At 44.4% G+C, this 12364-nt stretch overlaps 1 protein-coding gene across 1 annotated transcript in view; it reads right to left on the bottom strand.

Annotated features, from left to right (window-relative positions):
- The window catches only part of FAT2 (FAT atypical cadherin 2), a 109110-nt gene that overhangs the window by 74133 nt on the left and 22613 nt on the right, over positions 1-12364 (bottom strand). Inside the window, exons 2-3 of the mRNA XM_069102565.1 lie at positions 6167-9426; positions 5409-5723 (exon numbers count right to left, since the gene is read on the bottom strand). Of these exons, the coding sequence (XP_068958666.1) occupies positions 5409-5723; positions 6167-9413 (3562 nt within the window). The 5' untranslated portion in view covers positions 9414-9426. The remainder of the gene's footprint in view (positions 1-5408; positions 5724-6166; positions 9427-12364) is intronic.

The raw sequence follows: 12364 nt of genomic DNA, 5'->3' as shown, positions 1-12364 counted from the left end.
GGGAGTAGGCCAAAAGTAAGAGGATGCCTGTACCTTTTGGGAATAAGCACAAGAAGAACTTTTTCTCCGGCCAACTTGGACCACTAGAGCAAGGCTCTGAAGGGCCCTATCTTCTCCATGTTCTGTTCTCTCCAGCTTTGCCCCCTTTTCATTCCTCAGACTCCCAATTGCAAGCCCCTTGATTCCTGTCTTTTATGGGAAGGGGGTGGCCACCTTCACGGCACACGTAGGGGTCACGAGGCCCCTGTTTCCTAAGATCACATCAGAACCACACTGAAGCTCACAAGAATTCTCTGTATGTCCTATGCTTTCTTCAAGACAGATGAGTTAATTCATCACTCACAAGTGAATTCGCTGCAAAGGTGGGATTAGAACCCAGGTCTCCTGACTCTCAGCCTAGTGATCTTTATGTTAAAACCATGCTGCATTTATATGATATTTTGTATTTTAGGACATTGATTTCTCTATTCCTGAGCCAGAAACTGGACCATCCTAGGTTGGAAAACAGAGGACCTGCTTAATGTTTCCTTAATCACATGTACAAGGATGGTACTTGACATTCACAAATACTCTTATATGAACATGGACATGCCTAACCATGCTAAGAACATAGAGGATATCACCATCACCATCTAAGAGCCCCAAGCCTTGTCTGCACTGAGGGCCCCATGTTTATGGCACTAGAAGGGCAAGGGGCAAAGACCACAGCCTATGCCAATCCCTTACCCTCAGAACAACTACCCAACTGTCCATTCACTCCAGTTTTATGTTTAACCACATCATATATAAATACACATAGTGACACACCTTTACATAAATCTATATACCACCCCACCTCCCAGAGACATATAGAGAATCATAATATGTCAGAGCCCCAAAGGACCCTTCAAGGGCATCTAGTTCTGTCCCCCCCGTTTTACAGGTAAAAAGAGAATAGGAAAGAGAGGGGAAGAGAGGTGGCCAAAATCACCCAGTTAAAATTAGAACTGTCTTTATAAAGAGCTCTCATCTGGAAAAGAGATTAGGCTTTTTTTTTGGTTGGATCCCAGATGGAAAGACTGGGACCAATAAACAGAATAATAGTCTCAGAGATTTCGGACGAAAAGAGACCTTAGATGATGCCTAATCTAAACTTTTCATTTTATACATGAGGAACGAAGGCCCCAAAAGGTTAAGTTGCCCATGGTTGCACAGACAAAGTTACTTGGAAGCATCGCATAATTTGGCTCTTTTAAAGGAAAAGTTCCTAACAAACATGTCCAAAAGCAGGATGATCCATTCATCCAAGTGGCTAGTGAATCTCCAGGCACCTGAGAATGGATAGCCCTTCACTGGTATCTGAAGTAGTTACAGTGCAGGCATAAATTAGGCTGTTGTTGGAGGTTCCTTCCAATTCTGGGATTCTGCAAGTCCATGACCTCAAAGATATTTTGATTTCTGCCTCTTTAATGGCATTTCAGAATCACAAAAATATAGAATCTCAGAGCTGAAAAGGACCTCGGGGGCCATGTAGCCCAACTCACAATTTAAGAAATATCCCCCCAATAACATACATAACAAGCGGTTGGTTCAAGCTTTGGCCTGAACGCCTCCACTGAGCACTTTCCAAGTTATCTCATTCCCCTTTGGGACGGCTGTAATGGTTAGGAAGGTTTTTCCTGATTTCAAGCCTAAATTTACTTCCTTTCAACTTTTTTTCTTTTCTTTTTGGAGGGGGGAAGGTAGGGCAATTGGGATAAAGTGACTTGCCCAAGGTCACACAGCTAGTTTTTTTGTGTTAAGTGTCTGAGGCTGCATTTGAACTCAGGTCCTCCTGACTCCAGGGCCAGCGCTCTATTCACCGCACCACCTAGCTGTCCCCATACATATATTTTTGTCTTTAATGGTAGCCATCTCTAGGGTGGGGAGGGAGAGGGAAGAAAAAAAAAAGGGAAAAGAAAGAAAGTCACACGATAGCTTTATTATATATTTAAAAGGAATAGCAAATTGTATGTAATAGATTTGCAGTTTCATGTGCAATCATCTTTTTTTCTATTCTACTATGTTATGGAAATGCTTATTTTATTTAGTTCAGAATAAAATAAATAAAATTTTTAAAAAGTTGAGAGGAGGGGCGGCTAGGTGGTGCAGTGAATAGAGCACTGGCCCTGGAGTCAGGAGGACCTGAATTCAAATCCAGCCTCAGACACTTAACATTTATTAGCCGTATGACCTTGGGCAAGTCACTTAACCCCAATTGCCTAGCCTTCCCCCCTCCCAAAAAAAATATGTATGTATGTATGTGTTTGTATATGTGTGTGTGTGTGTGTATAAAATCATTCCATATATATTTCTATTTATCAGTTCTTTCTCAGGATCTTTTAATAGATGAGCACTCTGAAGCCCAGAAAGGTGAAATAAGTTGCTCCAAGTAACATAAATAATAAAGGAATAGAGCAGATATACTCAATACAGGACTTGAAGGTAGAACAGAGGCCATCTGGTACAAACTCCTCATTAAAAGTTGGGAAACTGAGTCCTTCAGAGGTTAAGTGATGTCCTGATAGCCACACAAGTCACATGCAAACAATCAGAGGAGGAAATAGGACCCAAGTCCTCTGATTCGGAACCAATGCTCTTTCCGCTATGCCATATTGCCTCTAACGGAGTGTACGGAGTGTCCAAGGCCAGACTGGCCCAAGAGCTGCCCTCTCGGGGCCAAGCAGAAAACATCAAATTCCTTTCCCCATGGCAGCCCTTCTACTCCCTGAGGTCAGAGATTGTGCCTTGCCTAAATGTTCTAGCTTGCTCTCTTGTATTATAGTTTTTCTATACACAGCTTATCCTCCCTCCTAGACCAAGGGTTTTTAACATGGGATCCGTGAATTTTTTTTTTTTTGCTTTTTTTTGGAAGGTGGAAGGTAGGGCAACTGGGGTTAAGTGACTTGCCCAAGGTCACAAGGCTAGTTTTTGTGTTAAGCGTCTGAGACTGGATTTGAACTCAGATCCTCCTAACTCCAGGGCCGGTGCTCTATTCACTGTGCCGCCTAGCTGCCCCCATGAATTTGTTAAAAGTATTTTTATAACTATTTCAATATAATTAGTATCCTTTCTAATCCTATGTATTTTATTTAGTACATTTATTCTGAGGAGGGGTCCATAGGTTTCACCATACTACCATTAAGCCCATGATACAGAAAAGGTAAACATGCCCTGTCCTAGACCATGAGTTCCTCAAGAGAAGGGACCATGTCCAACTGATCTTTATATTCCCCCTTACTACTGAGCACACAGCTTACACATAGTATGTGTTCAACATAAGCTTGATGGTTATTCAATAAAGTTGAATCATTAAGATGATAGGAAAGATGGATGAGAACACTTTCTTTTGTCAGCCCCTAGGGGTAGGCAATGAATTTTCCAACTCTGTTTTTGATGGTATGTTGGGGTTTTTTGTACCTGGTTGATTCTATTGCATTTTTAAACACACACTCTTCTGAAAATTACCCCTTCTCACTTCAGTTGGGTGGGAAGAGGAAGATCAGGAACATCTATCTCTACCCTGCTGGGAGCAGTGCCAAACACCCCTGTAAGGGAATTGTTGACAGTAAACAGAACCTGGCCCTGCAGGGAGCTGAGCAGAATGAACGGTCTCCACTTCCACTGGCAAAAAAAAGGAAGAGGAGGTGTAGGCTAAGACTGGTAAAAGACCTGGCAGACCCCAAAGGGTGCGTTCCAAACTGAGCTGAGTATCTTTCCCTTCCAAAACTCCCTTTTCAAACTGTCTCATTCCTGTTCGTGGTGGCATAACTCACCAAATGCTCAAAAGCTGTTTTTTTAACCCTTTCTTCTCTTGAACATCTAATATCCAGTCAGTCACTAAGTCCTAGTAATTCTATTTTTAAAGCATCTTTAACATCTATTCCTCTTCCCCTTTATTGCTCCTACTATCACCCTGGTGCAGGCCCTCTTTGACACCTGCCTTACTATTTCAATAACCTCCTTTATAGATCTTATTGCCTCAAGGTTCCCCCCTTTCAACTGATCTTTTAAGGTGCTGTCAGAATAATCCTCCTTATACATAGGTCTAGTCATGTTACTCTCTGCTCATAAATCACTAGTGGCTCCCTATTGCCCATTGAGTAAAATCTAAATATTTTTGCCAGGATAAAAAAATTGGTTGCCTACAACATCACTTTAAATGCAAAGTATATCATGTGAAAAGCCAGGCTGGATGAATCAAAAGCTGGAATTAAGGTTGCTGGAAGAAATATGAACAGTCTCAGATATGCAGACAATATCACTCTGACGGCAGAAAGCAAAGAGGAATTAAGAAGCCTCTTGAAGAGGGTGAAAGAGTAAAGTATAAAAGCTGGCTTGAAGCTCAACATCAAAAAAACTAAGATCTTGGCAACTAGTCTCCTCACCTCCTGACAGATAAAGGAAGAAAAAATGGAAACAGTGTCAGATTTTATATTCTTGGGCTCAGAGATCACTGCAGATGGTGACTGCAGCCATGAAATTAAAAGATGCTTGTTCCTTGGAAGGAAAGCTATGGCAAATCTGGACAGCATATTCAAAAGCAAAGATATCACTTTGCTGACAAAGGTCTGTATAGTCAAAGCTATAGTTTTCCCAGTGGTAATGTGTGACTAAGCAATTGGACTATAGTGCTAGAGGAGACTTCTGAGAGTCCCTTGGATAGCAAAGAGACCTAATTAATCAATATTTAAAGAAATTAATTCAGACTATTCAATGGAAGATCAAATACTGAAGTTAAAGCTTAAACACTTTGACCATACAATGAGAAGATAATATTCAGTGCAAAAGACCCTAATGTTGGGAAAGACTGAGGGCAAAAGGAAAAGGGGACAGCAGAGGATGAGATGGATAGTGTTATGGAAACAATGAATATGAACTTGGACAGACTTCAAGATATAGTGGAGGACAGAAAGGCCTGATGTGTTATGGTTCATGGGGTCATGAAGAGCCAGACACAACTGAGCAGTAAAAAACACTAACAACATCCATAAGCATTAATAATGCCCAGGATTAAGAGGTAGTCTTTGCCTGGGTTTAGGACTCTGTCTGAAACAATGGTTAGGGTTTGTTCTGAGACAAGGGCCAGGGCTCAGTCTCAGAGCTCAGTGTAAGGTCAGAGTTTATAGCTTAGTCTGGGTCCACAGACTAGAGTTCAGGCTGGGATAAGGATCAGGAATTTGGGCTCAGCCTGAGGCAATGGTCTGGACTATCTCACTGGGTTTGGTCCCTTATTTCCATGTAAGCTTAGAAAAGTCACTTAACTTTGCTGAATTCCCCAAGAGAACAAGTCGATGTGCCATCTTACCCTCCCCAGGAAAGAGGCATTCCCTGATGATGCCAAAGGTTTTAGCTAGGCTAGTAGATACGAGGCTAACTGGGATCCTTACCTGTCAAAGGGTTAATGCTGAAGAACTCGAGGTTATTTCCACTGATGATATGGAATGTCAGCGTCCCTTTGGAGACAGTGTCTAGGTCCCAGGCATCCAGCTGGAGGACAGAAGTATCCATAGGGGCATCTTCTTTGACTGAAGGGTAGTAGACAGGCCTTGACATCTGCGGTGGGTTGTCATTAGTATCTATAACTTCAATATAGACTTCAGTCACAGAGGAGAGGGGCACAGACCCCTTATCCACAGCCAATACCGTCAGCCAGTAGTGTGGGGTAAACTCTCGGTCCAGAGGCATCAGGGTCTGGATCATCCCTAGAAATGAGGGAAAGTCTTCAACCAGGCACTTAGACTTACATTAGGTATCATGGAATCACAAAGCTAGGAGGGACTTTGGATTATAAAATGTCAGACTTGAAAGGAACCTTAGAATCAGAACATAGAATGCTAGATTTGGGAGAGACCAATCATGATAGAATGTCAGAGCTGAAAGGGACTGTAAAATACAGAACACAGATTCCTAGAGCTGGAAGAAAACTTATAGAACATAGAATATCACAGCTGGGAGGGACTTTGAATATACAACAACAGAGCTGGAAGGGATTTAAAAAAACAGAGAACATTGTTAGAACTGAAAGAGTTCTAATTCCCTCACATCTCAAAGACCAGGAAACTAAGGCCCAGGGGAAAGTGACCCGGCAAAGCCAGGCCTCCCAACTTCCAGGCCAGGACTCTTTCTACTATATTGTGATGCTTACCTGTGTCCCGATCAATGCTGAAAGTGGCAAGGTCAGTACCATCTCGAAAGAAGTACTGGATTACCCCGTCCTGGCCAACATCAGCATCCTGGGCAGTGACTGACATCACTAGTGTTCCTGGGACACTGTTCTCTTCCACCTGGCCCTGGTATACAAAGGAGGCAAAGTGAGGAGCATGCAAGTTCTCATTCACATCCAGAACTGTTACTTGTACGTGGCAGGATGCCCCACGGGCCATAGGCTTTCCACTATCACTAGCCCACAGGCTCAAATTATACCAGGTCTTCTTTTCAAAGTCCAGTTCCCGCTCCAGGCTCAATGCTCCTGTTAACGGATCCAGTCCAAAAGTTCCCTGTGCATCATCCATCAATGTATACTTCACTTCTCCCCCAGGGCCCAGATCTGGGTCAAAGGCCTCCAGAAAGGTGAGGACAGTCCCCAAGGGCAAATCTTCAGGGACCTTCACTTGACTCAGTTCTGGGATGCATTGCGGAGTATTGTCATTGACGTCACTTAGTGTCACTACTAGGTTTGTGATAGAAAAGAGCTGATGACCCACCTTTGCCTGGTCTCGTGCCTCTACCTTGAGCACATACTGAGGCTGTGATTCCCTATCCAAAGGCCCTGTGACCACCACATCACCAGTGAGAGCATGGAGGGAAAACTTCTCTGTGGGACTCAGCAGTGTGTAGCAGACTCTCCCATTGTCATCCTTGTCAGCATCATCTGCTTTCATCTGTGCGATCGTAGTCCCCACTTGAGTATCCTCTCGGATCTCGACCTGATAACCACCAGGGGGGAATCTTGGAGTGTTATCATTCTCATCCCCAACATTCACTGCCAGCTGCTTCCATGATGATTTCTGGGGAATGCCAAGGTCATACACAGTCACATTGAGGATATAGAAACTGGTGGCCTCATGATCCAAGGGAGCAGCCACCTTGAGCAGACCTGTCTCCAATTCAACATCAAAACGGCTCTCTTCATTGCCCCCCGCAAGGACATAGACCAGTTTTCCATTGAAGCCAGTGTCAAGGTCAGAAGCAGCCAGGTGTGCAACAGTGGTATTGATGGGGACACCCTCCAAGATGTCAATGGACCAAGGGAAGTGGTCCTCAAACTGAGGGGTATAGTGGTTGATGTGATATGTGCTTAAGGAGGTGAACTCCTCAGAACTAGGTTCCTGGATCTGAGACCCAACAGAGTGGATGATGGTCTCTGTGAGATGCTTCAGCACTCCTGTTTCTTCACATTGTACATGGACTGGAGAGCCTGAGGCCACTACAGTGACATTCAAAGATGTAGGCAAGGCATAGTTATCTCCATCTGAGGCAGTGATTTCCAAGGAATAATGCTGACCGGGAGGAAGGCTCTTAAAGGAACGTTTGAGGGAAACCACTCCAGAGAAATGGTTCAGGTCAAAATACTCCAACTCATTGCCAGACACAATCTCATACCTCAGGTTCAGAAGCTCATCCATATCTATGGCTGAGAGGGTCACTACTGTTTCTCCCACCCGTAGGTCCCAAGGGACGGTACCACTGCAGTTGGCATTCTCAAACATTGGTTGGTTGTCATTTAGATTGTTGAGCATAAGTGAGATGGAAACTTCACTCTCACGGCGGAATGGGGATCCCCAGTCTGATGCCCAGACCCGGAAGGTATAAAGCCTCTGCATGAGCTCATAGTCCATCAGTTTGGAAGTGGAGATGACTCCCAGATAGGGGTCTATGGTGAAAGGGACAGTTCTTGGGCTAGTGATAGAATAAGTGACAAAGCTATTTTCCCCATGGTCTTGATCTGTGGCAGTAACAGTTAGGACGCTGGTCCCAGGAGGAAGATTTTCATCAAATGTGCCATGGTAAGAAGATTGAGAAAAGACAGGGGCATGATTGTTACAGTCAATGATATCAATGATCACAGTAGTGGAAGCCTGGCCCAAAGTGGTTCCAACGTGTAGCTGATATCTGGCTCGATCATGGAAATCCATCAACCTTGTGGTGGTTATCAGACCAGTTCGAGAATTAATCTTGAACCCTGAGCTCTCTGAGGTAGATTTCAGAATGTATTGCAGACTTGGGAAGGTTGGGGTGACTTGAACCACCACAACACGACTTCCTGGAGGAGAAATTTCACTGAGCTGGACTCTGTATATGGTCTTTTCAAACCTGGCTGAGGCTATTTTGGAAGGTGGTAAGTGGATGCCCCTGATTTGGGAATACAAAGGTGGCTTTCCTCCACCTTTGGCCTGAAGACTAAGGTTGAATCCATGGCGATATTCTAACCAATCAATGTCTTTGATGGAAACTAATATAAACTTGTTGCTCCCAACATATGATCTGATAACTTTGAAATGCTTCCCTGGGTCTCCATCCACAATGTTCACGACTTCAACCCCAGCCTCTGAACCATTCGCATCCACCATGAGTGTGGCATAGGCATTGTCCTCAGTGTCATCCTGTGGTATCACCATTACTGAAGAAATAGTTGGTGGTTTCTTGGGACATGGATCCACCTGGATGACCAGAGATGCCAGGTTGCCAAATCCATTGCCCTCAGAGATCTTCCGCATGCGGTCCACAGCCAGTACCTGAAGCTCATGCCTCCCCTTCCAGGTGGCATTAAGTTTTCGAGTTACAGTCACTACACCACTGGTGGGATGGACTGTGAATAGCTCTGATCGGGCATTGAAGGCATAATAGAAATCAGCATTCTGGCCAAGGTCAGCATCAGTGGCGCTTACCATGCAGATGGCACTTTTGAGAGGGGTGTCTTCAGGGATGGCAACTTTATAGGATGGGGGAGAGAACAATGGCTTTAAGTCATTCTGATCTAAGATGCGGACCAGCACATGAGCTGAAGCTTCATGCCCGAAAGTCTGTTCTGTGGCTTGAATGACAAGTGCGTAGCTGTCGCATACCTCTCTGTTCAGGATTGCTGTGTTGCCACTCTTGGTTCTTATCCTCAGAAAGCAGAAACTACCCACCACATGCTCCTCTGTTTTGAATACATTCGCCAGATCTCCTGAGATGATGCGGTATTTCACCACCATCTGGGGCTCTGCCAAGTAGATGCCCATCTTGCCAAGACTCTCCACGTAGGTCTTGGGAGCTGAGTTCTCATAGATGGTGGCATTGTACACGGGGTGGGTAAAGTGCAAAGTTGATGGACCAGGGCTCTCCTGGAGCCTCTCACAGGACAAGCAGCGAAGCAATAGAAGGGCAAAACCCAGCACTATGATGGCCATTGTGAGGAATAACCTGAATGGAAACAGAAGTACGTATTAGTCAATAGGGAAAAGCCCCAGTGGGAAGAAGAATTAGGATAAAATTAAGTGCAACAAAGAGAAAGACAAATATTGTAAACAAGAACATTCAATGTCACTACAGAATCCATTTGAACAACTTGGCTCCTGCAAGATAAAATATAAATTCTTGGGTTTAGCATTCAAAGCCCTGCACAATTTACTTCTCATCTACCTGTGCAAACACCTTCCAAGTACTCTTCATGGACTTATTCTCTGTTCAAGTCACATTGGACTCATGTGTTTTGATTTATCCTGCAATGTCCTTCTTCTTTGAATTTGTGGAGAATAATAACCATGAGAAAAAACTATATTCAACCACAACAACAACAACAACAAAAACCTTTGGTTTTTAATGAATTGAGAAGCTATGTTGAACCAAACATTTATTTGCTATACTATCAGAGGCCAGTAAGGATGCTTTAAAGGCAAAGAGAAGGTACAGAGGAAAGGACCAAGAATTGAGTGATTTGGATTTGAGTAATGGTTCTGTCACTTAATCATTATATGACCTTAGGCAAGTCTCTCTGCCTCTCTGACTCTCAGTTTCCCCATTTCTGTAAAATGAAGGGGTTGAATTAAATGTCTTCTGATTTCCTTTTAACCTGAGTCTACAATTCTGTGAATACTCTCCCATATGCTTACATGTAGATAGACTTAAAGCATGCAGATTCCTAAAATGCCTGCCTCTACCTTCAAATGCTGAAATTCATCTTTTCCTCCAAGATTTAGCTCAAGGTGCCACTTCTTCCAGGAAATTTTCCCTGATCACACCAACTGAAAATGATCTCTTTTTCCTCGAATTGTCTTAATATCCTTTGTCTGATTCCTCTTTCTTCCCTCCCATCACTTTCTACTTGGTATCATACTTAATTGTCTAGATAGCATTTCCTCCTTATTAGGTTATAAAAGAAGCAACTGGGTAATTGTTGGGTTTAAAAAAAAAACAACACTTTCTATCCCCCACTGTCTAGAACAGGCTTGGCATATGGTGAGCACTTAATTAATATCTGTGGGACTGAATTCCTGAACAATGCCACTTAAACCTATTCCCCAAATAAAATCAAAGTCTTAAGGGAAACCTGGCAAATATTAACATGGTAGAATCCTGGGGCTGGAAAATTTGGAAACTATCCTGCTCCTGTCTCCAGGCAGGACTACACCTAATCTTGCATTGAAAAGAACTCAGGAATGGAGACTGTATCTTCCTCGTCTGTCCTCCACATCTCCTCCCTCTCTGAAATTTTTTCCTTCAGTATAATGGAGAGGAGCATCCGACCAGGAATTCTAGTCCTGGATCTGTCGATTCCTCTGTGTAATCTGTGATAAATCACAGTCTTAGCACCTATTGCCTCACCTGTAAAAAGGAAATAAAAATATCTGCTCCACCAACCTTGCCGAGTTGCTGTGAGAATCAAATGTGATAACGAAACTGTTTTGACAAAGTATCCCAGTATAAGGTGCTATTGTTATTATCTGGCCATGGTCACACAACCAATGAGTGACAGAACCAAGATTGGGATCTAGGTCTCCAGTCCTTGGCAGCTGAGTGTGAGAATGGAGCTAAGCATCCCTGGGGCAGTGTCTCAGGGGATATTTTCAATGGGAGTCCCAGAGTGGGTGCTGCCTCTAAGTACGGTCTGACATTTATCCAGGTTGGCACAGAGTGGCCTTCCAGGTGTTAAACACATTCCTGGGTAAAACAGGAAGGACTTGTTTCTCCAGGTGCCTCTTGTCTTCAGAGACCAGGAAGAGTTAAACTTCCAGGGTAGAGGAACTGGAGAGCCTCAAGTCCAGGAGGCTGCTGGCAGTGACCGTCTCTCCAAGACCATGCCATAGAGAATGGGGGTGGGGGTCAGGGCAGAGACAGTCCTACAAAGATACTCTAGAGCCTGTCTTATATGCACCTTCCCCTCTGCCTCAAATGCATACCACCACCACCCCATACTTAGGACCCCTCTGGAAACCCCCAAACCCAAGAGAACCAGTAGGGACAAAATCTATATTCATAACACCCCCTGCATGGCCCAAGCTTAACTCAGAGCAGCACTGGTTAGTCTCTAGGAACCAGGACGGGAGGAGACCCCCAGACAGAGTTACCACTCTGCATCATGGCAGGACAGAAGCAGATGTTTCTTTCATTCATCAAATTCTGGGAGTGAGGTCCTTAGCCACCATCTCTCTGTTCCTCAAAGTCTTCGGCACACTGTCACCAGCTCAGGATAGACCTTGGTCCATGTATGGCCTCCTCTAGAGTTCTTTGCCTTCTTGGTATGCAGAAAATCTTCCCACTCACCCAGGTCAGCAGCGGTACCGGGCAGGCTTCAACAGGTTCAGCCTTCCAGCTGCTACTCCTGCAGCAAACCTGCCTTGCTGAGCAGTTCCTACCAGGATGGGGGTGTAGGAAGGCGGGGACAGGGAGAGGGGCTCAACAGAAGATAGAAGGGGAAAGGATACAGTACCTGGGACTACAGAGCTGCACATACATATAAGCCTGCATCTGTGAATATGTATGTACTCCCCTTTAGTAACCATGTCTAGGCCCATTGAAAGTAGGCAGGCAGGTATACCTCTGACACTCTCTCTGTAGAACACAGGGAGACCACCAGCCCCTCAATAACTAGAACATATCAGAACAGGAAGCCTGGGGGAGCTCCAGGCTTATCTGAACCTTGGACAAGGGGTAGGGCCAGACTAGTGCCCTATGGCCAGAACTGAAGTTGGCAAGTGGCCACCACACAGCCACTAGCAACACAAGGAAGCAAAGCCCACCTGCTGCGGCAACACGCAAAAGCTTGTCAGGGGTTGTGCCTAAGGCTCAGTTTGCTTTTCAGACCCCGAAAGAAAGGTGAGCATAGGTTAACACGTGTACCTTTATGCATGAATGTCAGTAT

Source organism: Petaurus breviceps, unplaced genomic scaffold, assembly GCF_028583685.1.
Source record: "Petaurus breviceps papuanus isolate PSGF00001 unplaced genomic scaffold, PetGlider_PUasm1.0 551, whole genome shotgun sequence".
NCBI lineage: Eukaryota > Metazoa > Chordata > Mammalia > Diprotodontia > Petauridae > Petaurus > Petaurus breviceps.
Note: the sequence above shows the minus strand (reverse complement) of the source record. Positions and strands in the feature narration are given on the sequence as shown.